The sequence below is a fragment of the Urocitellus parryii genome, chromosome 6 (genome assembly GCF_045843805.1).
Source record: "Urocitellus parryii isolate mUroPar1 chromosome 6, mUroPar1.hap1, whole genome shotgun sequence".
NCBI lineage: Eukaryota > Metazoa > Chordata > Mammalia > Rodentia > Sciuridae > Urocitellus > Urocitellus parryii.
In genome coordinates, this window is record NC_135536.1 from 74,037,161 (window position 1) to 74,064,729 (window position 27,569).

Genomic DNA, 27,569 nt, shown 5'->3' on the forward strand with positions numbered 1-27,569 from the left:
CCCTCGCCTGCCCCTCCCGATTCCTTTCGGGCGCGCGCAGCTCCACTTCCGGCGTATGAGGCGGTGACAATGGGAGCGGCGCGGGCGGCGCCGGGAGGCAGCTGACAGGCGTCTGCGGCTCCGCTTCATGGCCGTTCTCTCGCTCAGCCTGGGTTCTGTAAGGACTGGGGAAGCCCGCGGCGGCTCGGAGTTGGAGCTGACCAGCCAAGCAGGGACCTGTGCGCGGCGCCGCTGAGGCGCAGCATGTGAAGAGGAGACGGCATCCAGCGCGGGGCGAGCCTCTCAGCCGGCCGGGATGGCCACGACGGCCGAGCTGTTCGAGGTGGGTCCCGCGTCTCTTCGGGAGTGGCAGGCCCGGGGGGTGCGGGCCGGGAGGTGGGCGGGCGGAGAAGCGGGCGTTCTCCCGCGGCCCGGAAGAAGCCCTGGGAAGGAAGGTGCGAAAGCCAGGGTGGGGTGGCGGCTTCGGCGGCGGACGGGCGGAGCGTGCGGTGGGGGAGGGGAGGTTTGGGGCCGCGGGGGGCCGGTCGGTCGCTAGCGCTAGCCGGTTGTCCCAGGAGAGGGTTGGCTTGGTCTGCGGGGTCTGAGGGGCTTCTCGGAGATCCCTCCTAGTGAGGGACGATGTCCATTCGGAATGAGTCTTGGGAAGGGCTGACTCCGGAGGCGATTAGAGGAGCCGGCAGCTCCAGGTGGGGCGAGCCTTGTCTTGTCGCGTGGCTCTTCGTGACAGTATTCCAAGGGGACCACCTGAGACTGCGACTCTTGAGGGCTTCTCATTGCGCCATTAGTAATACCAGAAGTGGCACTCATGTGCTTACTCTTAACATTTGGTAAAGCTGTGAGTCTTTTTTTTTTTTTTTAGGACAGTAAAGGCCTGTTTAGCCAACAATTGAAGGGAATCAAAACTGAAATGATCATGTGTTGGAATCTTAGGAAATTTAAGGGTGTTATAAAAACCACCTAACTACGAGCTGGAGCATCGTGAACGTGCGCTTGACAGTGTGCATTCTAATGTATTTCCTTGAATATATTCAGACTCCTAAGCCTGAAAATTTAACTTTTTGAAGTCCAGTGTAAAAGTGTGTCTTGTTTGAAAGGATAGGAAAGCCGCAACTGAACCACGAAACAATGAAACGTATAAACTATTTCCTTGTGTGAAAGAAAGCGGAGATATGAGTGAAAAGAAAGGAAAGACCCTTATTTGGTGTGGCTATTCTTTATTGAGTTACAGAAGTATAAGCAGTAGAGCACACTGCCATTCACAATTGAGAATTTCTCATCAGGGAAAATTGTATCCTTTTTCTGCCTGAGATTCAGCAGTTTGTGTGGCTTAAAATTTAGATGACACAGTTTTTGTTACAATTGGAACTTTTCATTATTACTTTTGTGAGTATTATGTCTTGGCCTTCAGTCGTCCCTTGCATAGATAACGCTTTTTTTGAGGGGGATGACATAATATTATAATGAATTTAAATAAAACAGCAAATTTTGAGTGAAGCACTTTAATTAGATGAGATTTAAGAAGTATTAATTGTGCCTTCTCAAATTTAATTGTTAGAGGATACATTACATCAGTTTGTCCAATTATAAAATTGTGCCATCTGCCTTTTGACACCAGAGCAAGGAAACATTCTTGCTGAGAACTTTTACTGTGTACCTGGGCAGAATACTAGGTAGTTCTGTAGTTCCTTGTTTTCTTTTTCACATCTTACAAAATTTTGTGAAGGTGCTTGAGATTTTTAATTAATGTATTTTGTGACAAACCAGCTGTTAACAAAAATCTGTTATATTGTCGTACAGTTCATAAGACACTTTTGAATTAATGGATCCTCCTTGACATTCTCAGTTGTGTCTTGGATCATATTTTAAATATCTTTTCTTTAGATGAGTGACCACATGAGTTCCGTAACTTACTTGAAAATATATTTGAGTACTACCTTCTTCCCCAGGGGGAAAAAAGGGGGTTGTGGTGAAATATATATTTTGTTCTCTAGGGTCTTGCCATTTAGTAAAGTAGTTAAGCCAAATTAGGGTTTACCTTATCTTATTGTCTCCAGTTACATGGTAGCTGGTGAGATTTAGTGGTGGTGACAGAGACAGAACCTCTGACCAGAGGGTTCTTAAACCAAACTTAAACATATTTATAGGTCTTAACTCAAGTGACTTTTCCCTGGATATATGTAGCTGTTGCATCATCAAAATCAAAGGCATGTTGTAATAATAGTTATAATTATTAGTTAAATGTAATTAAGAAGTATATTTATCTTTTCCTGGATGCCTATGAGTCTAGCTCTACAGTGGACTCTGCTGTTGAGGAAGTTTTCATTCTCAAGTGAAAAGTTGACCTCTTAAGATTTTAGAGGGAGAAGAAAGAAAAAACCCTCAGTCACTTCTGCTATTTCCTGCTGTCACTAACATTAATCTAGGTTGCAGAATAAATCAGGGAGTGTCTTTTTCTCCTGCTTCCCTTTCCTAGTCACAACTGGGGAACTGTGGAAAACAGGGCAGGATGTAGTCAAGGATATTTTGTTTTTATGCATCCTTGTTTTCATGTACTGTTAAATAGAATTGTGCTTTCATTTTCCACATTGAAGAGATTATAAAAGGAAACAACATTAAACTGTTAACTGTGCTTTAAAAAAAAAAAAATCTCTGACTTTTCCCTTTTAAACAAAGAAAACGTTATGCAACAAAATCAAACTGCAGGATATTTCCTCAGTTGGCAGAAATGATTTATTAATAGATGATTCATTTATTGTTATAATGTATATCATAGAAATCTCCCAGTTTCAACCCTTGTTGACAGATCTTTCTGAAGGTATCATCTGTAGGTGTTTTTAAATGATCACCTCAGGATGAACTTTCTGAACAAGATTCCTCTGTGGTTTGGATTCATTATGTATTCTACACATAAATAATGACTGGAGTGGTAAATTCTTTTTCTGTTGCAGATGTTCCTCTTTTATTGCACTACTAAGTATATTTTCTCTCATTTGCTAATTTTCTCTCATATCATTCTTCTAGAGTCTTGTCTCTGGGCAGGCTACCTTTATGGGAGGATTTTTTGTTAGAACTATGGTCAATTACTCATTCATTCAACAAAATCCTTTTTTTAGTACCTATTAAGTTCAATTCACAGTATCAAGATTAATGAGGGGGGCTGGGGATGTGGCTAAGCGGTAGCGCGCTCTCCTGGCATGCGTGCAGCCCGGGTTCGATCCTCAGCACCACATACAAACAAAGATGTTGTGTCCGCTGAAAACTAAAAACTAAATATTAAAAAAAAAGATTAATGAGGCTATATGTCTCAAAGGGCATGCCCTAGAAATATTAATTCATTCATTTATTCATTTTGCAAATATTTATTGAGCATTTTACTTTAACTCACCATCTCCAGGGATTGGAGGTAAAAGATGATCCCAGAAACTTGGGAGGCTGAGACAGGAGGATTGCAAGTTCTAGAACAGCCTCAGCAATTTATCAAGGCCCTGAACAACTTAGTGGGATCCTGTCTCAACATAACAAATTAAAAAAAAAAAAAAAGGCTGAGATGTAGCTCAGTGGTAAAGTGCCTCTGGGTTCAATCCCTAGTACAACTCCCACCCCCACCCCCCACCCCAACAAAAAAGAAAAGAGTAGAAAAGAAAAAAGACGGTGAGTTAAAATTATAGTTGGGGTAGAAAAATGTGTTAATATGGAGTCCAGGATCTTTTCCTGGGATGATTAGGAATGCTTTCATATAGTAATGACATTTCAGGGCAGACACAGATGGTAACTCCAATTTGTAAGGGGGTGTGTGTTTAGGGAATATTGAGATGAGACAAGGTGTGTCTGTGCATGGTTTAGAAATAGGGAGTGTTGTGGCTGGTGATTCATAGTAAGATATTGAAATTGAGACCATGGGGATTTGAGGAAGATTTGAGAAAGCTTTTTGTAGACCATATTTAAGGTCCCCTCCCCTCACCTATCTCCTCTTCTTCAGTACTAGGGATTGAACCCAGGGGCAGTTTACCACTGACCTACATCCCTAACCCTTCCAGCACTTTTTATTTTGAAATAGGATCACCCTAAATTGCTGATGCAGGCCTGAATTTGTAATCTTCCTGTCTCAACCTCCCAGAGTGCTGGGATTATAGGTGTGTGCCACTGTGCCTGGCCTGATATGCTTTTTTAAAAAGGGGATGTCAGGGGAGGCAGGGAATTTTAATGTTCATATGAAGAATGGCCTTCAATGGATAAGAGATTTTTAGCTAGGAAAACAGGGGTCATGGGCAATTTGCCTTAGTTCTTGTCATTTGGTAATTATTTCACAATTGTCTGTTGATTGATTAATCAAGGCAGGGAAAATTTTAGCATAATTTAATGGAAACACAGAAGCCAAGAAATCTGGAAAGATGTGTTGGAGGAAGAATCAAGAGTTCAGTTAATGAGGAGTTAATTCCAAGTTTATGAACTTTGGAAAATAGGTGGTTGATGATGTACTAACTGTGACACAGAAATTGGAAGAACCCTTCAGGGGAAGGAATAATGTATTCATTAAAAAAATATGTATATGTATATGTGTGTGTGTGTGTGTGTATATATATATATATTTAATTTTGAGTTTTTATTAAAGTATTTTGGTGAAGAAGTCCAGAACGCAATTGTAAATATGAATTGGTTACTCGAAAAGAGGGCATAGCTAGTTAGGAGTTTAGGAATTACTATTTTAATTGGATGGTTATTTAGACCTGGGAATGAATGACATCTCTTAGTTCTACTTTTTAGTAGTTATGTGGTCTTGGGCAAGTTACCTAACATTTTTATGCCTCAGTTTTTGTGTTTGTAAAGTAGGGAAAAATAGTTTCTACCTAGAGAGTTATTTTACTTAGATGAATCTCAGTTAAAACATTCTCAATTTTTAAAATTAAGTAGTAGTCACTTTCAATTTAGGTGGATTAAGAAAATGACATATATCAGAGAGGAAAAGTCTTTCAGTGCACACTGAGAAGAAAACGATACAAAAGATAGGAGATTATGCTAGGAGAGAATTACGAAACGAGACTGGATGCCCACAACAAGATCTGCCATCCTACAGTGTGACTGACACTCATCTCCTAGAGAAGAAGGGTATTTATTTCTTGAACTTGGCCAGTAGAAGTGATACTACATAGTGATTTCCAAGGTAGTATCCTGGTTCTCTTTTAATACTCTTTTGAAATATAGCAGCTGTTCCAAGTAAAAGCCAAAGCAGCCCTTTCAAAGAACCAAGGCCCTTGGCCCTCAACTCTGGCTGAACTTCCAGCTGACAGTAAATACCAATTTTGCCATCCTAAGTTGAGCAGCCTCAGCTGATGTCACATGGAGTAGAGACTATGTTTCCTTACTGAGCCCTGCCCAAATTGCAGATTTGTGAACAAAATATTATTGTTTTTTTGTCACTAAGTATGGGGATGGTTGTAACATAGCAATAAATAATTGGAACAGAGGCTACATCATTAATAGGCTTCAACCACTTTTAATATTAAGAATGGTAGAAGCAGAGGTAGATGATTAAGAGTAATGGGTTTACGTTAAGTTTTTATTGTTAAAAATTTATGTAAGCCAAGTGGTAGGCTTATAATCCTAGCAGGGAAGCTGAGACAGGAGAATCATGAGTTCAGAGCCATCCTCAGCAACAGTGAGGTGCTAAGCAACTCAGTGAGACCCTGTCTAAATAAAATACTAAGTAGGGCTGGGAATGTGGTTAGGTACTCCTGCATTCAATCCCTGGTACCAAAAAAAAAAAAAAAAAAAAAGTTTAGGTAAAAAGTATTTGGAAAACCTGACCTAACTTTTCAGATGCTGTTTTCTTTTCTTGGAATTGCAATATGAAAAGAGAGAATAGTTTTATATATATGCATGTAGGTACATACACATATGTACATTCATACATACATGACACACATACACACTTGCTTACTCTGGATACAATAAAATGTATTGTACAGGAACATCCAAAGAAATTAATGTTCCTTGAATTCACTTGTTTAATTTCATCCCAGAGGCATTATTAAGTGCATGTAAATACATTTAATGTCTTAATTTGTAAATACATTTGATTTTTGAAATACTAATGGTAGATTTTATTAGACATTTTCAGTAACCACTTCTAAGCACTTTATCAACTTAAGGTAATCTTCAAATTAACCTTCTGAGCTAAAAAACTTAATTTTCCCCACTTTACAAATAAGAAAACTGGAACATAAAGATGTTAATTTGCCCAGAACCACACAACTACTGTGAGATAGAACTGAGAAATGTCATTCATTCCCAGATCTAAATAATCATTCATAGGTTTTATTTTAAAACACATCATAGTAGAGTGAGAAAAACTTTGTGTTAGAATGCTGGTTTAGTACTTTGACAAATTGCATTCTTTATTTTCTTCAAATGTTGAAAATAAGATGATAACTAAAGGCCATTCTTGCTTTAAACATTTTGAAATTTGGGCTGGGATTGTGGCTCAGTGGTAGAGCACAGGCAGACCTGGGTTCGATTCTCAGCACCATATAAAAATAAAGGCATTGTGTTGTGTCTATCTACAAAAAAAAAAAAAAAAAAAATTCATTTTCTCTCTCTCTCTAAAAAAATTTTTGAAATTTAATTCTGTTATTTACTGAATCTTATGCAAGGTACTATAACATACCATTATCTCTTTGAGGCATAGAAATCAGATATTTATTGGCAGAAATTAGATATTTTCTCTGGGAAAAAATATTTTACTTCAGAGAATGAAAGAATATTCTAAAGTACGTATTGAGATCATCTTCAAAATAGTTCTAATAATATGAAGACTTATTGGCTAATTATCTCAGTTTAAAGAATCAACATTTCCTTCAGGATCACATTTTAAAATAGCCTTTATTTTATTTATTGTTTTGGGGCGGGGACACGGGGATTGAACTCAGGTGCACTCAACCCCTGAGCCACATCTCCATCCCTATTTTGTGTTTTTAGAGACAGGGTCTCACTGAGTTGCTTAGAACCTTGCTTTTGCTGAAGCTGGCTTTGAACTTGAGATCTTCCTATCTGAGTCTTCAGAGCTGCTGGGATTACTTTCAGACTTGTGCCACCAGACTTGTGCTCAGCCTTTAATTTTAAAAAGAGTAAGATTATTCATCTTGTACTGTTGCAGGTAGTTTTCCCAGATACTTTTCCAAGTTTGTTTTAGTTTCAATATGCTTTATCTTTCTATTTCCATGGAAAATTTAATATCAATTTTGCTGTCTTGAGACAAAAGATTTAGTAGTGTTTTATAAAAAAAATCAAGTTAATAATTATAATTTATTTATTGACTTATAGGAAACACAAAAGAATCTCATTATCAAATCAAATATGGCTAAAAGGAGAGGACAAATTTATTTATTTTCAGTACTATATGGTTTCTGTTAGAATCTCAGCTTAATAGCACTATGTAATGCCTATTTTTTATTTTTGGGTTATGGGTGGTGGTCTTGGCTTTTTGGTTTTAGATATGTGAATCAAGGCATGATGTTTCAAGAATTTTTTCAAGGGATTCAGCCATATCCCCAGCTGGTTAGTATTTTGTTTTGCCCAGCATTGGTCTCTTCATCATAGTTGGAAAGCAAGAGCAACCTAGGACAGCTTGCCCTGATTTTCAATTAAAGTGTGGAGAAAAGTGTGAAACTTACAGAAATTATTATAAAACAATAAGTGACAATTAGGGATATATTGCTTTGCATAGGGATATGAACTTTGAAAGTTCATAGTGGGGAGAAATCAGTAGAGATGATATAGAGAAGGAACTCTTTAAGGAAGAACTGAACCAGGCTTGGAGTAATGGTACAGTGGTATCCTTGTCTCTTTTGTATTATTGTCCAGAACACCACAGAATGGGTTATTTATAAGGAAAATAAATTTATTTCACATAGTTTGGGGGCGGGGGTTGAGGAATTCAATATCAAGGTGCTAGAATCATTTGGGTTCTAGGGGGTCTTTTAGCTACACCATCCCATGGTAGAAAGCAAGAGGTGGAGGGGGACATCCTTCCTTGATGCAAGGAACTCAGTCTCAGCCCCTTTTAATTGGCATTAATCTAGTTATGAAATTTTTGTGACCTAAACATCTCCCATTGAGCTGGAACCCCCCAACACTTACATTGTGGAATTAATTTATTTTATTTTTTTAGTTATACATGATCATATAATGTATTTTGATATACACACAGGTAGTATAACTTCCCATTCTTGTGGTTGTACATGATGTGGAGTTACACTGGTTGTGTATTCATGTTCACATAGAAAAGTTATGTCTGATTCATTCCAATGTCTTTTCTATTCCCATCTTTCCTTACTTCTCCATTCCCCTGCTGTCCAATCTTGTGATCCTCCACCCACTACCCTGGAGTTGTTATGAGTCACAACACATTAATTTTTAATACATGCTTTTGGGTGAATATACTCAAGCCAGTAGCAAGTGGTGTTTGGATTTGTTGGAGGAGAAAAGGTATTCTGTAGGGTGAGTTTTGTGATCATAGACTACGAAGCAGGAATAGCATGTATTTGAAGAGTATACTGGAATAGGCTGATGGAAGTGTGGCTGTTTATATTAGGGTACAGAAAAATTGAGGTAGGTAGAGCAAGATAAGAACCTTATGACATATATATATATTATATATATATATAATAGAATGAACTTGGTAATGCAGGAATTGCATAGGGAAGTTTCTTTTTTTTTTTGATTAAGAGGTTAAGTTTTCTTTTTTTTTAATTGGTTGTTCACAACATTACAAAGCTCTTGACATATCATATTTCATACATTAGATTGAAGTGGATTATGAACTCCCAATTTTTACCCCAAATGCAGATTGCAGAATCACGTCGGTTACACATCCACAATTTTACATAATGCCCTATTAGTAACTGTTGTATTCTGCTACCTTTCCTATCCCCTACTATCCCCCCTCCCCTTCCCTCACATCTTCTTTCTATACCCCATCTATTGTAATTCATTTCTCTCCTTGTTTATTTTCCCATTCCCCACAACCTCTTATATGTAATTTTGTATAGCAATGAGGGTCTCCCTTCATTTCCATGCAATTTCCCTTTTCTCTCCCCTTTCCCTCCCATCTCATGTCTCTGTTTAATGTTAATCTTTTCTTCCTGCTCTTCCTCCCTGCGCTGTTCATAGTTGCTCTCATTATATCAAAGAAGACATTTGGTATTTGTTTTTTAGGGATTGGTTAGCTTCACTAAGCATAATCTGCTCTAGTGCCATCTATTTCCCTGCAAATTCCATGATTTTGTCATTTTTTAGTGCTGCGTAATGCTCCATGGGTATAAATGCAACATTTTTTTTATCCATTCATCTATTGAAGGGCATCTGGGTTGGTTCCACAGTCTAGCTATTGTGAATTGTGCTGCTATGAACATCGATGTGGCAGTATCCCTGTAGTATGCTCTTTTAAGGTCTTCAGGGAATAGTCCGAGAAGGGCAATAGCTGGGTCAAATGGTGGTTCCATTCCCAGCTTTCCCAGGAATCTCCATACTGCTTTCCAAATTGGCCGCACCAATTTGCAGTCCCACCAGCAATGTACAAGTGTACCCTTTTCTCCACATCCTCGCCAGCACTTGTTGTTGTTTGACTTCATAATGGCTGCCAATCTTACTGGAGTGAGATGGTATCTTAGAGTGGTTTTGATTTGTATTTCTCTGACTGCTAGAGATGGTGAGCATTTTTTCATGTACTTATTGATTGATTGTATATCATCCTCTGAGAAGTGTCTGTTCAGGTCCTTGGCTCATTTGTTGATTGGGTTATTTGTTATCTTATTGTCTAATTTTTTGAGTTCTTTGTATACTCTAGATATTAGGGCTCTATCTGAAGTGTGAGGAGTAAAAATTTGTTCCCATGATGTAGGCTCCCTATTTACCTCTCTTATTGTTTCTCTTGCTGAGGAAAAACTTTTTAGTTTAAGTAAGTCCCATTTGTTGATTCTTGTTATTAACTCTTGTGCTATGGGTGTCCTATTAAGGAATTTGGAGCCTGACCCCACAATATGTAGATCAGAGCCAACTTTTTCTTCTATCAGATGCAGAGTCTCTGATTTGATATCAAGCTCCTTGATCCATTTTGAGTTAACTTTTGTGCATAGCGAGAGAAAGGGATTCAGTTTCATTTTGTTGCATATGGATTTCCAGTTTTCCCAACACCATTTGTTGAAGATGCTATCCTTCCTTCATTGCATGCTTTTAGCCCCTTTATCAAATATAAGATAGTTGTAACTTTGTGGATTAGTCTCTGTGTCCTCTATTCTATACCATTGGTCCACCCGCCTGTTTTGGTACCAGTACCATGCTGTTTTTGTCACTATTGCTCTGTAATATAGTTTGAAATCTGGTATCGCTATACCGCCTGATTCACACTTCCTGCTTAGAATTGCTTTTGCTATTCTGGGTCTTTTATCTTTCCATATGAATTTCATGATTGCTTTATCTATTTCTACAAGAAATGCCATTGGGATTTTGATTGGCATTGCATTAAACCTATAGAGAACTTTTGGTAATATCGCCATTTTGATAATGTTAGTTCTGCCTATCCATGAACGGGGTATATTTTTCCATCTTCTAAGATCTTCTTCTACTTCTCTCTTTAGGGTTCTGTAGTTTTCATTATATAAATCTTTCACCTCTTTTGTTAGGTTGATTCCCAAGTATTTTATTTTTTTTTAGGATATTGTGAATGGAGTGTTTTTCCTCATTTCTGTTTCAGAAGTTTTGTCGCTGATATACAGAAATGCCTTTGATTTATGCGTGTTGATTTTATATCTTGCCACTTTGCTGAATTCATTTATTAGTTCTAGTAGTTTCTTTGTAGACCCTTTTGGGTCTTCTAGGTATAGAATCATGTCATCTGCAAATAGTGATAATTTAAGTTCTTCTTTTCCTATTTTTATGCCTTTAATTTCTTTTGTCTGTCTAATTGCTCTAGCCAGTGTTTCGAGAACTATATTGAATAGAAGTGGTGATAGAGGGCATCCCTGTCTTGTTCCAGATTTTAGAGGGAATGCCTTCAATTTTTCTCCATTCAGAATGATGCTAGCCTGAGGCTTAGCATAGATAGCTTTTACAATGTCTAGGTAAGTTCCTGTTATCCCTAGTTTTTCTAATGTTTTGAACATAAAGGGATGCTGTCCTTTGTCGAATGCTTTTTCTGCGTCTATCGAGATGATCATATGGTTCTTATCTTTAAGTCTATTGATGTGGTGAATAACATTTATTGATTTCCGTATATTGAACCATCCTTGCATCCCAGGGATGAATCCTACTTGATCATGGTGCACAATTTTTTTGATGTGTTTTTGTATTCGATTTGCCAGAATTTTTTTGAGGATTTTTGCATCTAGGTTCATTAGAGATATAGGTCTGTAGTTTTCTTTCTTTGAGGTGTCTTTGTCTGATTTCGGAATCAGGGTGATGTTGGCCTCATAGAATGAATTTGGAAGAGCTCCCTCTTTTTCTATTTCCTGAAATAACTTGAAAAGTGTTGGTATTAATTCTTCTTTAAAGGTTTTGTAAAACTCTGCTGTATACCCATCCGGTCCTGGGCTTTTCTTGGTTGGTAGTCTTTTGATTGCTTCTTCAATTTCATCCATTGATATTGTTCTGTTCAAATTGTGTGTATCCTCCTGACTCAGTCTGTGCAAATCATATGACTTAAGAAATTTATCGATGTCTTCACTATCTTCTATTTTATTGGAATATAGGTTTTCAGAATAATTTCTAATTGTCTTCTGTATTTCTGTAGCATCTGTTGTGATATTGCCTTTTTCATCCCGTATGTTAGTAATTTGAGTTCTCTCTCTTCTTCTCTTCGTTAGCATGGCTAAAGGTCTGTCGATCTTATTTATTTTTTCGAAGAACCAACTTTTAGTTTTGTTAATTTTTTCAATAGTTTCTTTTGTTTCAATTTCATTGATTTCCGCTCTGATTTTAATTATTTCTTGCCTTCTGCTACATTTGCTGTTGTTTTGCTCTTCCTTTTCTAGGGCTTTGAGATGAAGTGTGAGTTCATTTATTTGTTGGTTTTTTCTTTTTTTGAGGAATGACCTCCAGGTGATGAATTTCCCTCTTAAGACTGCTTTCATTGTGTCCCATAGATTCAGATATGTTGTGTCTGTATTTTCATTTTTCTCTAAGAATTTTTTAATTTCCTCCTTTATGTCTTCTGTAACCTATTGATCATTCAGTAACATATTGTTCATTTTCCATGTGATGTAGGATTTTTCTTCCTTCTTTTATCATTGATTTCCAGTTTCATTCCATTATGATCAGATAAAATGCATGGTATTATCTCCACCCCTTTATATTTACTGAGGGTTGCCCTATGGCATAATATATGGTCTATTTTTGAGAAGGATCCATGTGCTGCTGAGAAAAAATTATATCCATTTGATGATGGTTGATATATTCTATATATGTCAGTTAAGTCTAGGTTATTGATTGTGGTATTGAGTTCTATAGTTTCTTTATTCAACTTTTGTTTGGAGGATCTGTCCAATGGTGAGAGAGGTGTGTTGAAGTCACCCATAATTATTGTGTTGTGGTCTATTTGATTCTTGAACTTGAGGAGAATTTGTTTTATGAATGTCGCAGCACCATTATTTGGTGCATAAATATTGATAATTGTTATGTCTTGTTGGTGAATGTTTCCTTTTAACAGTATATAATGTCCTTCCTTATCCTTTTTGATTAACTTAGTCTTGAAGTCAATTTTATTCGATATGAGGATGGCCAGCCCTGCTTGCTTACGAGGACCATGTGCGTGGTATATTTTTTCCCATCCTTTCACCTTCAGCCTGTGTATGTCCATTCAGATGTGTCTGCTGGAGGCAGCATATTATTGGATTTGTTTTTTTAATCCATGATCCCAGCCTATGTCGCTTTTTTGGAGAGTTTAAGCCATTAACATTTAGAGTTACTGTTGATATATGGTTTGTACTTCCAGCCATGTTTGATTATTTATCCTTTTTTTTTAATTTAGTTTATTTCTCCATGATTATCTTTCCCCCCCGCCCCCTGTCTTTACCGAGGCACTTCCCACTGATGGTTTTGGTTATTGTTTTTCATTTCTTCCTCGTGTAGTGTTTTGCTCAAGATGCTTTGCAATGCTGATTTTCTGGCTGCAAATTCTTTTAACTTTTGTTTATCATGAAAGATTTTTATTTCGTTGTCATACCTGAAGCTTAATTTTGCTGGATACAGAATTCTTAGTTGGCATCCATTGTCTTTCAGTGTTTGAAATACATTGTTCCATGACCTTCTTGCTTTCAGCGTCTGTGATGAAAAATCCGTTGTTAACCTTATTGGTTTACTCCTGAATGTAATCTGTCTCCTTTCTCTTGTAGCTTTTAATATTTTCTCTTTGTTCTGTATATTGGATATCTTCATAACAATGTGTCTTGGTGTTGGTCTGCTGTGATTTTGTATGCTCGGTGTCCTGTAGGCATCTACAATTTGTATATCCGTTTCCTTTTTTTTATTTCTGGAAAGTTTTCTGTAATTATTTCATTCAGCAGGTTACTCATTCCCTTGGTTTGAATCTCTGTGCCTTCCTCTATCCCGATGACTCTTAAATTTGTTTTTTTTAATGTTATCCCATATCTCTTGGATGTTTTTCTCATGATTTTTAACTAGCCTTTCTGAGTTGGCTAGACTCTTTTCAAGATGATATATTTTGTCTTCATTATCTGAAGTTCTGGCTTCTACTTGCTCCACTGTGTTAGTGATACTCTCATTTGAGTTTTTAATTTGGTTTATAGTTTCCTTCATTTCTAGAATTATTGTTTGATTTTTTTATAATCTCTATCTCCTGATAAAGATGCTTAACTTCTTCTTTTATCTGTTTATGTAATTCGTTTTCAATGTGTTCTTTCACTGTTTGAATTTGCTGTCTCATATCCTCTTTAAGATTCCATTCCATCTGTCTAAGGTTTTTCTTGAGTTCTTTATATGACCATTTTTCTGATGACTCTAGGTCCTCCTGAATATTTAGGCTGTCCTGCATTGTTTGTACTCCTTTTCTTCCTTGCTTTTTCATGCTGCTCATGTTACTTCTTGTTCTGTTTGACTGCTGAGTTACTGTTTACTCCTATAAATTTATCTGATGCCGTAGCTGCAGGTTTCAATGAAGTTATCTCCTCCGCCGCAGTCTGGTGACGTCAGTTCTGTGCCATGGTGGTATCTCTTGCAAATGGCGACAGTTCGTTTCCCTTTGCAGCGTGACCAATGCAACTGTCTCTCCCAAGCCCCGTTTCAAACCTGTGGCCACTACCTATGAAGGCTCGGTTGGCATTTACCTCCGTAGGATCAGAAGGGCTGACCAGTTGTTTCAGCCGGATGGATTAGTGCTGAGTCACAGCTGTTTTTCTGCGGGAAGCAGGCGAACGGGAGCTTGAATTCGGCCGATCCAGGCTCAGTGTGTGTTCTGAGAGGCCCAGACTGTTCGCCCCAGATCCACGTCAGCTCAGCATTGCCTAGTGATCCTGAGCAAACAGCATTTAGACTGTTTACGACTCCCTATGCCCGCACAGCTGAAGAGGTCAGAGACTTGATCTCTCCGTGCCCGCCCCCTGTTGGATCTCCCATAGGGAAGTTTCTAACTGAAGAGTTTTTGACAATATTCCTAATAAAGGGAAATACCTTATAGATAGTGCTAGAACCCATGGTTCATTTGGTTTAATGGGATACAGAACACCTCTCTGAAATTCTCTAAGTTTTATTCTTTTTCCTTGACTGGTGAAAATTTTGTAGGTTCTTTGAGTTTGTGGGTGGTTCTAACACATTGTTTTGGATGTATTTTGGGGAATAACTATAGGAAAATATAAAAAGTTAGTTGAAATTTTCTCAGAAACTATATTAAATTAGGAATTTATGTTCTTGTCCAAAAAATTGATGTCCAAGAGATTTTCAGTGGGAATGACCACAAACACCATGTTTTATTGTACAGTTGGTAACATTTACAAAGAAGTGAAAACAGCTTGACACATCAACGCAGTAACGTAGTATGTAAAGGCCAATTTAATGTGATAGTATCTTAGTGCATAGTTTGTATCAGTTTTGGCAATTTTTGTTTTTACTTAACTATAGTAAGTTGGGTTTTATCTTAGAGGAAAATTAGAAAATTAGTGGAATGAATTATGGCTCCCAGTCCTATAACTGCCCTCAGGGTTGAAGTTGATACTGTCTCCCTCCTGTACTATCCATTCTAATTGTACCTTATCTTCAGTTAGTTGCAGTGTTTATCTGTGTATTTTCAAGAGTTGATTGTGGTGTTGATCTCCCAAGATCTCTTGTGTGCCAGCATTGCCTCATGATTTTCAAGGTCAGTTGTCCTTACCAAAGATAGTCATTCTTTTTACCTTTTATTCCGTGGATATAAGTGGCCACTGTGACCAGGAAGTATTGGTAGTTTTAGGTTAAAGGGACTTTTATATGTGCCTACACAAAAATGTTCCCCTTCGGTTGACCAACATCTCTTTCACTACAGACTTCAAAAGTTGCAGGGAGAGTATGCACAAGTTAGGCATCATGATAAGTAAGGCCATTCTGCTTTTACTCCTTGTTTCTGACTCATGTGTTTTTCCTGTAGGGGACACAACATCATATAAAGGTTTTTAAGGTGAGAATTTACACTGTATCTTGGAAGATAGTGCTTCAACTTTATAGAGTACCGCCTCTGAACTGCTGCTTCAGCTATATCTTCAACATAGATCTAGTTATTTTACTATGTTAAGTCTTCTATTTTCTTATTTATTGTCTGTCTCTTGTTCTATCCATTCTTGAGAGTTAGGTTTTGAAGTCTCTGTTGGTCTAGGACTGTATGTCCATTTAGTTTTGATAGTTGGCCATATATTTGGATGGTTTCTTATTGGGTGTATTGCATCCCATGGGAGAAGGGCTTGCAGAAGTGTGCAGAGGTGTAACAAAAATGATGGCCACCAAGCTCTGTGTACCTCTTTGATCAGAAGCTATAGTCAGAGATTGGATGGTGTTTTTTGTGTCCACTCTGGCTTCTGCAACTGAGTGTGGGTTGTTTAGCAGTAAATGCACAGCTGTCTCCCAAGGGCTTGGAGATGGAGCTTGGGCAGTTGCTGTGCCAAGAAGCGAAATGTTTATACTTTATTGCTTGCATTACTTTGTTCTTTTGTGTTTAGTTCTTTCTTTATTTTCTTTTATTTATTTTTGTAGTGAACATTTAAATTCCTTTCTTATTTCCTTTTGTTGTTACCATGGGGATTGTATTATAACACTCTAATACCATAACTTAATTTATAACACTCTAACTTGAATTTATAACAGCTTAACTTTAATAACTTATAAAACTGCTCTTCTACTCCATTCTAATTCTTTTGCTTGTTGATAGCACTAAGTTTAATCTTCATACATTGTATGCTCCATAGCACAAACTGATAGTTTTAAAAAATACATTATCATTTTAAATCATGTACAAAATCTGGAGTTAGAAAACAAAGTTACAGTACTACTAGCTTTTAGACTAATAATTTTTAAGAGTTATTCTCTTAAATAATGTAGGGGGGAAAGTATAGTTAAAAACCATTGTTACAATATTAGCTTTTATAATTGCCTGTTTATTTCCCTTTATTAAAATCTTTATTTCATGATATGGCTTTGAGTTACTATATTGTGTACATTCATTTTACCCTGTACTACTTCCTTGAACATGTCTTGTAAGGTAGGTCTAATGATAATGAATTTTCTCAGCTTTTTTTTTCTGCGAATACCTTAGTTTCTCCTTGCTTTTGAAATATGATTTTTGTGAATATAGGATTCATGGTTCACTTTCTTTTTTTCTTTTAGCACTTTGAATTTATTAACCCTCTAGCCTTGAATGTTTCTGAAGAGAAACCTGCTGATAATCTTATAGAGGATCCCTATTATATGACAAGTCACTTATTTTATGCTGCTTTCCTGAGTGGTGGTGGTATTGTTTTTTGTTTTTTTTTTTGTTTTGTTTTGTTTTTTGGTATTAGGGATTGAACTAAGAGGCACTTTACCACTGAGCTACATCCTAGCCCTTTTTAAAATTTTTTTCTTTTGAGACAGGCTCTTGCCAAGTTGCTTAGGCACTCACTAAATTGCTGAGGCTGGCCTTATTATCCTACTGTCTCAGCCTCCTAAGTTGCTGGAATTACAGGTGTGTGCCACCTTTTTTCTTTTGAAAGATTGATTGTAATCTGTCTTGATGTGGATCTCTATGATTTCATCTTACATAGTTCATTAAACTTCTTGTGTGTTTATATTAATGTTTTTTAGTTGAGAAATCTTCAGCCATTATTGCTTCAAATATTTTCTTGACCCCGTTCTTCATCTCTTCTCCTGAAACTTCCACAATGTGTATATAGGTCCACTTGATGGGGTCTGTTCACTCTTCTTCAGTCTTTTTTTCTCTTTGTTTCTCAGACTCAGTAATTTCCATTGTACTATCTTCAGGTTCCCTGATTCTTTCCTTTGCTTGTTGAAATCTGGCTTTGGGTCCCTCTACTTAATTTTTCATTTCAGTTATACTCTTTAGTCTCAGAATTTCTTTTTAGTTTTTGTTTTTGTTAATCTATTGGGATTTTGTTTATGTATCATTTTTTGACTTTCTCCACATTTGTCCTCATTTCCTTGAATATCTTTAAGACAATTGTTTCAGAGTTTTTGACTAGCAGATTTGTCATTGGGTCTTTCTCAAGGACAGTATTTGTTGATATCTTTTTTCTTTGAAAAGGCCTTGTTTTTCTATTACTTTGTATGCCTTGTGATTATTTTGTTTAAAACTGGACATTTGAATCTAATAGTCTAATAACTCTGGAAATAACAGTCCTCACCTTTCCCAGTTTTGCTGGTCCTTGTTACATAGTTGTTTTTGTTTGTTTTAATTATTGTGGCTTGTGAAGGTCAGCCTGAGATAAAAACTTAAGGTCTTCCTAGATTTTCTCTTCATGTACTTTTCCCTGGGAACATTTTCTAATTTCCCCTGTAAGTGTAGTTGTTTTTGAATGTCTTGCTCCTTAATGTCTTGCTGCAACATGACTAAATCATTCAGGGTCACTCCAGGTCAGTTTGGGTTGGCACAAAATAATTACACACAGACACAGAGAGTACCTTTTTCTTAGGGTCCAGTGACAGCTCTCGACCTTAGGGGTCTGTTGGAAAGAGAGAGCTTGCATGGGGATTCTTTATTTTTATAGGGGGCATACAAAGGGAGGGTTTGATGGAATGTTCTTTCCAAATAAGGCAAAGGGTCAGGTTTCAGGGGATTGAGTTTAGCTTTGTGGTCAGTAGAATGATTGACATCTTGGCAAGTCACACCTATCTCAGGTGCTGTGTGGGATCAAAAGGCAGAGTGAGCCAAAAGGACACATACGTGCACAGCCCAAACAGAGCAGCAAAGTCAGCCCAGTCAGCTCATGTGCTCAAAATGCCCACAGCTTACACACACAGCCCATGGCTGCCTTGTGACTATGTCTGACTCCACAAAGGAGAGAAAGAGAAAAATAAAGAAAGAAATTTTAAAAAGAGTGTCAGCCATTTAAATCCTCTGGAAGTCACTCTATCCCGTGGGAGAAGGGCTTGCAGAAGTGTGCAGAGGTGTAACAAAAATAATGGCCACAAGCTCTTGTGTACCTCTTTGATCAGAAGCTATAGTCAGAGATTGGATGGCTTTTTGTGTCCACTCTGGCTTCTGCAACTGAGTGTGGGTTGTTTAGCAGTAAATGCACAGCTATCTCCTAAGGGCCTGGAGGTGGAGCTACTGTGCCAAGAAGCCAAACTTACAGAAATTAACCATATTTTGCTGTCTGAACTTTCTCTTGGGAAGTTATAAGCCTTCAATAGTCTCCTTCAGAGTTCTAAAATAGCACCAGACAGATTCTGACAGTATATTTCTTGTCTATGTATGAAAACATATTTCTCTTATTTCCTATTCCACTATCTTCCCAGGAACCTCTTTCCTTGTAAAGTGGTAATGGGACATATTCATGCGTGTTTGTTTATGTATTGACTATGATTGCATTTATACCACCATGGCAGAGATTAATGATTGTAACAGACAGTGTGGTCCACAATCTTAAAAGTATTTACTCTCTGGTCCTTTAAGAAAAATGTGTTAATTTGTGCATTAGATCCTTAAAGGTAGCATTAATTTCTGCAGTACAATTTAATTAACTACTTTTGCTGGAGAGAGACAGTGTATGGACTTTGACTTCGGCTTCCTCACTATAATAACTCTTACTGTATAGACCAAGTACACACTGTTAGAGTTGCATCAGCCATCCAATATATCTATTCCTGTTATACATTTGGAGATTGGGAAAATGGTCTGTAGGTGGGTCATGGGCCTGTTGGACCAATGGACTGTTCAACCTTGGTCAGGAATCTGCTTATTACATAGTATCCATGTGTCCTCACTCAAACAAGATCCATGATGCTTTAGGTCAATCAATCCAGCATACCTCAAAATGTTCATTTTCCCATTCCCTGGTGTACTAGAGTAAATGATTGTAACTCCTTTTGGGAGAAAGAATAGAAAAATCATTACTGTGTATATTTGCCAACATATTTCAGGATTCTTTCTCTTCATAATCTGGACTTTTCTTCATTTAACAACAGAGAATATATCATAGGATATCCTAAGATCTTAGTACAAACTCTGGACCCTAGCTCTTGATGTCATTCACACCTCTTCTCCCCTTCAATCACTCAGTTTTAATCACACAGGCTGTTTGTCATTTCTTGCATACTCCTGTGTATGGTGTATTCTTCCCTTGATGGCTTCTTTCTTAGCTGCATACAAGCTTTTGTTCAAAATTTATTTTCCTATAAATTTTTTCCTTGATACTTCTAGCAAAAATAATCCCATGCTTATCCATCATTCTGTGTCCCTTTTAGTTTTCTTCATGGTTCTTATTGCCTTATCATTTTTTCTGTTCGATTGTGGCTATCTTCTACTAGGAGCAGAAATTTTCTGTCCTTCTCTACCATTTTCCAGTTATCTAGAATAGTCTCTGACATATAATAGGCTCTTAACATTTATTGAATGAAGAACTACTTTATTCAAGAGACTTCAAAGTATTTATGATAAAAATATTATTTTTTGCTGTCAGTAACATTTGTTGATTTCTAAGTTTTGGGGTGTATATCATTTAATAAAACTGACACAAAATTGATGAACAGTATAAATTTGTTTAATTGAACTGTAACTACTCAATAATATAAAATTAATAATACATAAGAACTTAGATTAGCTAGACTCAATGGCACAGGCCTATAATACCAGCAACTTGGGAAGCTGAGGTAGGAGGATTACAAGTTCGAAGCCAGCCTCAGCAACTTAATGAGAACTTAATTTAGCAAGATCCTGTTTCAAAATAAAATATAAGGGCTGCAGTGGTAGCTCAGGGTGGAGTGCTTGCCTAGCACGTAGGAGGTTTCTATCCTCAGCACTGCATAAAAATAAATACATACATACATACATACATAAAGTAAAGGTATTGTGTCCATGTACAACGAAAAACAAAATTAAAAAAGAAATAACACATAAAAAGGTTTGGGGATATAGCTCAGTGGTAAAGTGCCCCTGGGTAAAATTATTAAGTATTGATACAAAAAATTATAACCAGGAAAAGATAGGGCAAAAGAGCATGATTTTTTTTGAGAGAGAAAATTTTTTAATATTTATTTTTTATTTTTCGGTGGAACAACATCTTTATTTTTCTGTGGTGCTGAGGATCGAACCCAGTGCCCTGCGCATGCCAGGGCATGCCCCGTGCATGCTTGAGCCACATCCCCAGCCCCAAGAGCATGATTATTATATGAAGTTTTTTAATGGAAGTATTGTGGACTTTTGGAAGAACTGACTGCTTCCTAAAGTAGTTTAGCTTCTTTTAAAGAAAAAGCTCTTCATTTTGCCTATAGTTAAGATTTGGGCCTTGGAATCTGGTAAGTCACAGTGGTTTTGTATTAAATTACTTTTTTGTATCACAGTTATAAAATAATCAGTATTAGTAGGACTTACTACTTATCATGGTATTGAATGCTATATAGTGTGTAAGTACTAAGCACATGCCCAGCACATAGTAAGCACTTAGAAATTTGAGCTTTCATTATCATTTTATCATCACTGTGTTTTATGTGCCGTTAAGGTTTTCTAAAATTATTTTTTGTGTGTGTGTACTGGGGATTTATCTTCGGAGTACTCTACCACTGAGCTATATCCCCAGTTCTTTTTATTTTTAAATTTGAGACAGAATCTCAAATTAGCTATGGCAGGCCTCAAACTTGTAATCCTCCTGCCTCAGCCTCCAGAGTTGCTGACATTACAGGTGTGTGCCCAGACAGGTTTTTCTGAAATTTTTTGATTAGCTTACTTTCTAAAGTTCTGAGTAGCTTTAAACATAAATTCCTTTATCCTGAGTTAATACTTCTCAATTTATATATGCAAAATAAAGATTGTTATACACACATCAAATTTTTGACTTCAGGAGAAGTAAGGTAAGCAAGAAGTGTGATTATCTAAATGATTATATGTTTCCTAAATAAGGTCATTTTAATTTAAGATATCAAAAATTTTATTTTGGATGGATATCTAATTCATTCTCATTAATTAATCTTATTAATTCATTCTTATCATTTTTAAGCATGTCAATACTTACAGATAAACTGAATTTTTATTTTTGAAGTAGCTAGTAATTTTGTTTACAGGTTATGTCTTGATTATATCAGATAGTGTTTTGGTTAGCTTTTTCACTGCTGTGACTACAACAACCAACAAGAACAATATTAGAGGAGGAAAAGTTTATATAAAGGCTCACTGTTTCAGAGGTCTTAGTTCATAGAAGGCCAGCTGCATTCCCCAGGGGCTGCAGGTGAGGCTGAATCTCATGATGGAAGAGTGTGGCTTGAGGGAAGCAGCTCACATGGCGATCTGGAAGCCGAGAGAGATCTTACTCTCCAGATCCAAAATATTTACCCCATAGCTACACCCCTAATGGATCACCTTCTCCATCGCCACCCCCTCCAGCCACAACTCAGTTAATCCCATCAGGAATTGATTCACTGATTAGGTTCAGGATGTTCCCCGATCATTTCTCCTCCAAACCTTCTTGCACCTCTCAAAATCTCAGTTTCCTCATCATAAAGTGGGGATAAAATAAGACATTTCTTAAAAGTCCTATTGAAAATAGTAAATGAGATAATGCTGGGTTACACCTCCAATACCATCATAGTGGGGGGAAAAGACAATGGATGTGAATGGTTATTCTTATATCATTCCTATCTTATTCTGATGGTTATTCTTATTCTAACTGAAGTTCATCCTCTTATTCCTTCTTATCACATCAAACTGGTGAACCATTCTCTCAAGTTCCAGTGTGATGATGGTAAGAACATGATTGTAATCTATTCATCTTAATTGTCATCCCCCTCAAGATTTTACCAGTGATCTAGTCTGTGTTTACTTCTTAGTTCCTCTAATGAGTTGAACTGTCTTACTTTTTCCTTTTTCTCAGTGCTCTAGAAAACTATTTGTTCCAAGTTTGTCTGGCTGATTTTTCTTTTTATTTCATGTCTCAGTTTAAACATGACTTCCTCAGAGTTTGCCTGTCGTAACACCTTTTCTGGCCAATCTTCTTTGGTCCTTCCCCATAGTCTCATTACCTCTGTTCCTCTTTTATATTCTGTTACAGCATTCAGCACTTTTCTAGCCACGATTTTTATCCTAGTTTCTTCTGTGTTACTTCTGTGATTGCTTGTTTAGTTGGCATTCCTGCTTAGATCATTTCCATAGGGCTTTGTAGGGTATCCTGGCTATTGAATTCATATCTGTATTCTCAGTGCCCAGCATCTTGTAAGTGTTTAGTATATGTTTGTGAAATTAATGAACAACTTGCTTCTACCCCCAATCTCCCTATTGAGCTAATAATTCACTTAGGGGTATTAATAGTAAAATTTATAAACATTTTATTTATCATTCATTATTTCATTCTTTATATTCCTTTCTCCAATTAGGCCATGAGTTAGTTTCCTCAGGGTACATTCTGTGTTTTATATATCTTTTTATTCTAAAGCCTGACAGAATGCTTGGCATAGGAAATTTTTTTTTTTTGTTTAATGAATGCTTATCAGTAAAAATGTTTTTATTTAAAACATTTTATTTAAAACAATGAAATTTAAAGTACAATTTAAAAATGAGATATTTAGGGGTTAGAGTTGTGACTCAGTAGTAGAGCACTTGCATAGCATGTGTGAGGCACTAGGTTTGATCCTCAGCACCATATAAAAAGAAATAAATAAAAATAAAGCTATTGTGTCCATGTACAATCAAAAAAATATTTTAAAAATGAAAAATTTTACAGATACTATCTACTGCTACAAGTTTAAGTTATATGCTAAAGGGGAAGCAATATATGATATTTTCATGAAAAAGGTAGTGTGAAAGTGTATAAGTTAATGTGGAATAGTCTAAAAATTGTTGTCTGCTAATAATAAATATTAGAGTGTTTACTTTTTGACTGTGCCTTCTGCTCTAATATTTTTTGCTAAAAATAATACATGTTTATTAAAATATTGAGTATTCTGCTTTTTTCATCAGATATTGTGTTAGGATGTTTTTCTTATTTCATTAAATGTTATTTTACATGATTTTAATAGGAGCATAGTTTTTCTTCCAAGAGGTTTGCCAGTAATGGCTTTGTTGAATATTTATGTAAACAGTTTTTTAGTATTACATATAATAATGTACAATCAACAACTTACCAAAGATTTTTTTTCATATATGCTTTTCCCTTAGAATTTTAAAAGCAAACTTGCTTGTCATTCTTAGCACTGATAATATTACCAAATACTAATAGTCCTCTAAAAAGATTATACCTGTTGACATTTCTAATAATAATGAGAGTACTGATTTCAGTTCACCTTTTCCTGCATTGTATAATGTTAAAAGTGAGGTTTAAAAAAAGTGATGTTTGACCTTATTGATCATTAGTAAAGTTGCATATTTCATTTTTTGGCCTATAAAATTGCCTGTTTATGTCCTTTGCTTATCTTCTGTTGGGTTGTTCCAATTGATTGTTAATATTGCTCTAATATTTTAATATTTTAATTTTCATTAAGCAGTTTATTCTAATTGTTGAAGATTTTTTTTAATTAAAAGAACTTAGTGCATTTTTATAATATGGACAAATACTAATGCAATTCCATTTTAAGTTCTAACATAGTGGAGTCTTTTTTAGTATGTGTAAATAATATTGTCATTTTCTATGAAACTTTATTAAAACATATTTATTTTATAAACCAGGAGCCTTTCGTGGCAGATGAGTATATTGAACGTCTTGTATGGAGAACCCCAGGCGGAGGTTCTAGAGGTGGACCTGAAGCTTTTGATCCTAAGAGGTGAAATAAAAAAGTGTTTTTCTTTTTTGCATAGCCCCAATCTAGTACTACAAATTTGTATTTAGATAGAGATGACTCTTGGAATCCAGCACTTATATAAAAAGATATTAGTTAAAAGATGCCCCTACCATTCTTTGCTAAAAATAATACATTTTGACAAAGAATTTGTTGTGCTGGTGGTGCATGTCTGAAATCCTAGCTCCTTGTGAGGCTGAGTCAAGAGGAATGCAAGTTCCAGGCCAGCCTGGGCAACTTAGTGAGATCCTGTTTCAAAATAAAGATTAGAAAGAGCAGAGGGATATAACTCATTGGTAGAGTGTCTCTAGATTCAATCTGTAGTATCACCACCACCACCACAACAAAAAAATTGGTCTCCAAAAGATACATCAGAAGTTGAAATTGTGTTTTTCAAATTTTTATGTTCCTTTTATTTTAGGGAAGTACTTTAACTCTCATAAGGGAAGGAATTTTATTGAGAATACAAATTTAATATTTTCTTTAATTAGTAATAAATTAGAAAGGATTGTTTTATTTTTATTTATAAATAAAAACATGATCAACATGTTCTTTTAAGTAAATTGGAGAAACAAAGTAACTGAACGCTGGAATGAATAATAGTATTGTGCAATTACCTTCTTGGATGTTGTAAATAAGCTATAAAATTTGTTTCTATTCTGAAAGCTTAATGGGGATCTGAGTAAGGTTTGCATTCACCTCATTGAAAAGTTAATAAAAACTGGCTATATTTTCAAATGTCTTGTTTTTTGGAAAGTTATGTGACTAGATAAAGCAAAGAAGAAATTATGACATTGCAGGAAGACTCCATCTATAGATTGAAGAAATTCCTACCAAGATATGTTAAGAGAAAATTAACATGATCATTCCTGTCAAAAAACTCTAAAATTTTCCTTAAAATTATAAATGAATCAGTCATTTCTTCTTGATTGATAATAGTAGATTGATTCATGTTCTAATTTTCTCTATTAGATTATTAGAAGAATTTGTAAATCATATTCAAGAACTCCAGATAATGGATGAAAGGATTCAAAGGAAAGTAGAGAAATTAGAGCAGCAGTGTCAGAAGGAAGCAAAGGAGTTTGCCAAGAAGGTACAAGAACTCCAGAAAAGCAATCAGGTAAACATTTAGCTACACAATGAATCATTTATATAGCCCAAAAATCTTTATTTCCTTTCAGTTCTAAGCTCTTAAACAAGTCAAGTTGAATTATAACAACCGTTGATGTTTCTCTCTACCTGTGTGGTCCCACTGGGTAAAATATTCATGAATTGTTATCATATACTCTTGACATTGGCTTGCTACTGAATGTTGGTTTGGGATCATGGTACTCCCTTTTCAAGATGGAGTGGTGTACAGTTTAGTGTACTCCCTTGCTCTACCTTTGATAATGTAATCAAGAATTACTTCTTGGTAGACCTGTACTTTTGGAGACTCTTAGAATGGATATTTAGGTAGTCATTTCTGTTCTCTTTAATTGCAAACCAAAGTAATACCACCAAACAAATATCAGGCCTGGATCAGGTTTTTCCTAGTAGAAACCCGGTCTAGGAAGTATCACAAAAATAATGAAGTGTATGCCTCAGTGAGAATTCATTGGAGTAATTATGGGAGAAGGGGGTGGGTGGAAAACTTTTCCTCTATCCATTTTGGAATAAAACCAAAGCACTAGACTGGCCTTAGGGTTAAGGAAACCAAGCTGCATCTTTTTGGGGGAGTACCAGGAATTAAACCCAGGGGCACTTAACCACTGTTCCACATACCCAGCCCTTTTAATTTTTTATTTGGAGATAGGGTCTCCCTAAGTTGCTCCGAGCTTCACTAAGTTGCTGAGGCTAGCTTTGAACTTGTAATCCTCCTGCCTCAGCCTCCTGAGCTGCTGAGGCATCACTGCGCCCAGTCAAGCATCTTAATCACTCTTAGGCCTTTGAATTAATAATATGAAATCTCTGAATCCCTTTATAAGCTGGGCCTAATTTGGAATTCGATTTTCTTTTCCAAGTGCATTTTGAGGAACATTGTTGAACTTTGCTGCCTCCCAGGGGTCGTTTGGGCGTTGGGATTAGCAAACTGATTTCTGGTAAAATTTCATTTATTTAGATTCTATCACTTTTGTATATATGGCTGTGAGAAAATAATTAATAAAGTCAGTAACTTAAATAAGATAGGAAATGTGTTTTTAAGTAGTTTTGGTGGCAATTTCCAAATATTCTTAATGTAGTTTTCCTTTGGTAATTGAAATAGTTTTAATAAAGCACACAATTTTGTAACCAGTCTCAGTTGCAGCCTTGATACTTAGCTGTGTAATCTCAAGAAAGCAGTTTAGTTTCTGTGTCCCTCCATTTTCTATTTGTAAACTGGGTTTTGAGGATTAAATAAATAAATACATGTAGTATACTTAGAATAGTATCTAATACAGAGAAAGTCCTCAGTAAATGTTTAAAGCTTTTTTCCCCTTGAATGTTAGCCTACAAATGAAAGTACCACATTGAGTTATCAACAATTCTACTTTTGGCAGTTTAAAGACATTCATTGCACATAGTTTTCATCTGCCACAGGACAATCAGTGTATCCTGGGGAGAAGGGAATCAACATTCTGGGAAGTAATTTACCTTTGCCTTAAAGTAATTGCTATTGTCTTTCATGTTTTCAGAACTGAAAAGGACAATTTTACTATAGATATTAGTATCACTTTTTTAAATATTTAAAGTTAGGTGTTAAATATTTAATTATTTATTTATTTTTGGTGGTGCGGGAGATTGATCCCAGGGCCTTATGCATGCGAGGCAAGTGATCTACCAGCTGAACTATTCATTCATAGGCTAAAATTCAAGGGAAAAAAGCTTTAAACATTTACTGAGGACTTTCTGTATTAGATATTATTCTAAGTATACTTCATGTATTTATTTATTTAATCCTCAAAACCCAGTCCCTAAATATTTTATTTTTAACCAATATCTTTTACCCCTGACATATTTTTTAATCTTTTCAAGAGGGTTTTTTTCAAACATCTGTTCCCTTTTGTACTTGGTTCTTTTTTCTCAAAATCATTACTTGATAGCTTTATATGATATCAGGTGCTCTGTTAAACAGGATGAATAAGTGGATTTGCTTTTGTTAA

General features: G+C 36.2%; 1 protein-coding gene across 1 annotated transcript; it reads left to right on the forward strand.

Annotated features, from left to right (window-relative positions):
* Window positions 1-67: 67 nt before the first annotated feature.
* Window positions 68-26,530, forward strand: LOC144255324 (exocyst complex component 5-like). The gene is made up of 4 exons (XM_077799705.1): window positions 68-322; window positions 24,338-24,432; window positions 25,420-25,567; window positions 26,451-26,530. The coding sequence occupies exons 1-4, from the start codon at window positions 296-298 to the stop codon at window positions 26,520-26,522; spliced, it is 342 nt and encodes a 113-aa protein (XP_077655831.1). The 5' UTR covers window positions 68-295; the 3' UTR covers window positions 26,523-26,530.
* The last annotated feature ends 1,039 nt before the right edge of the window (window positions 26,531-27,569 follow it).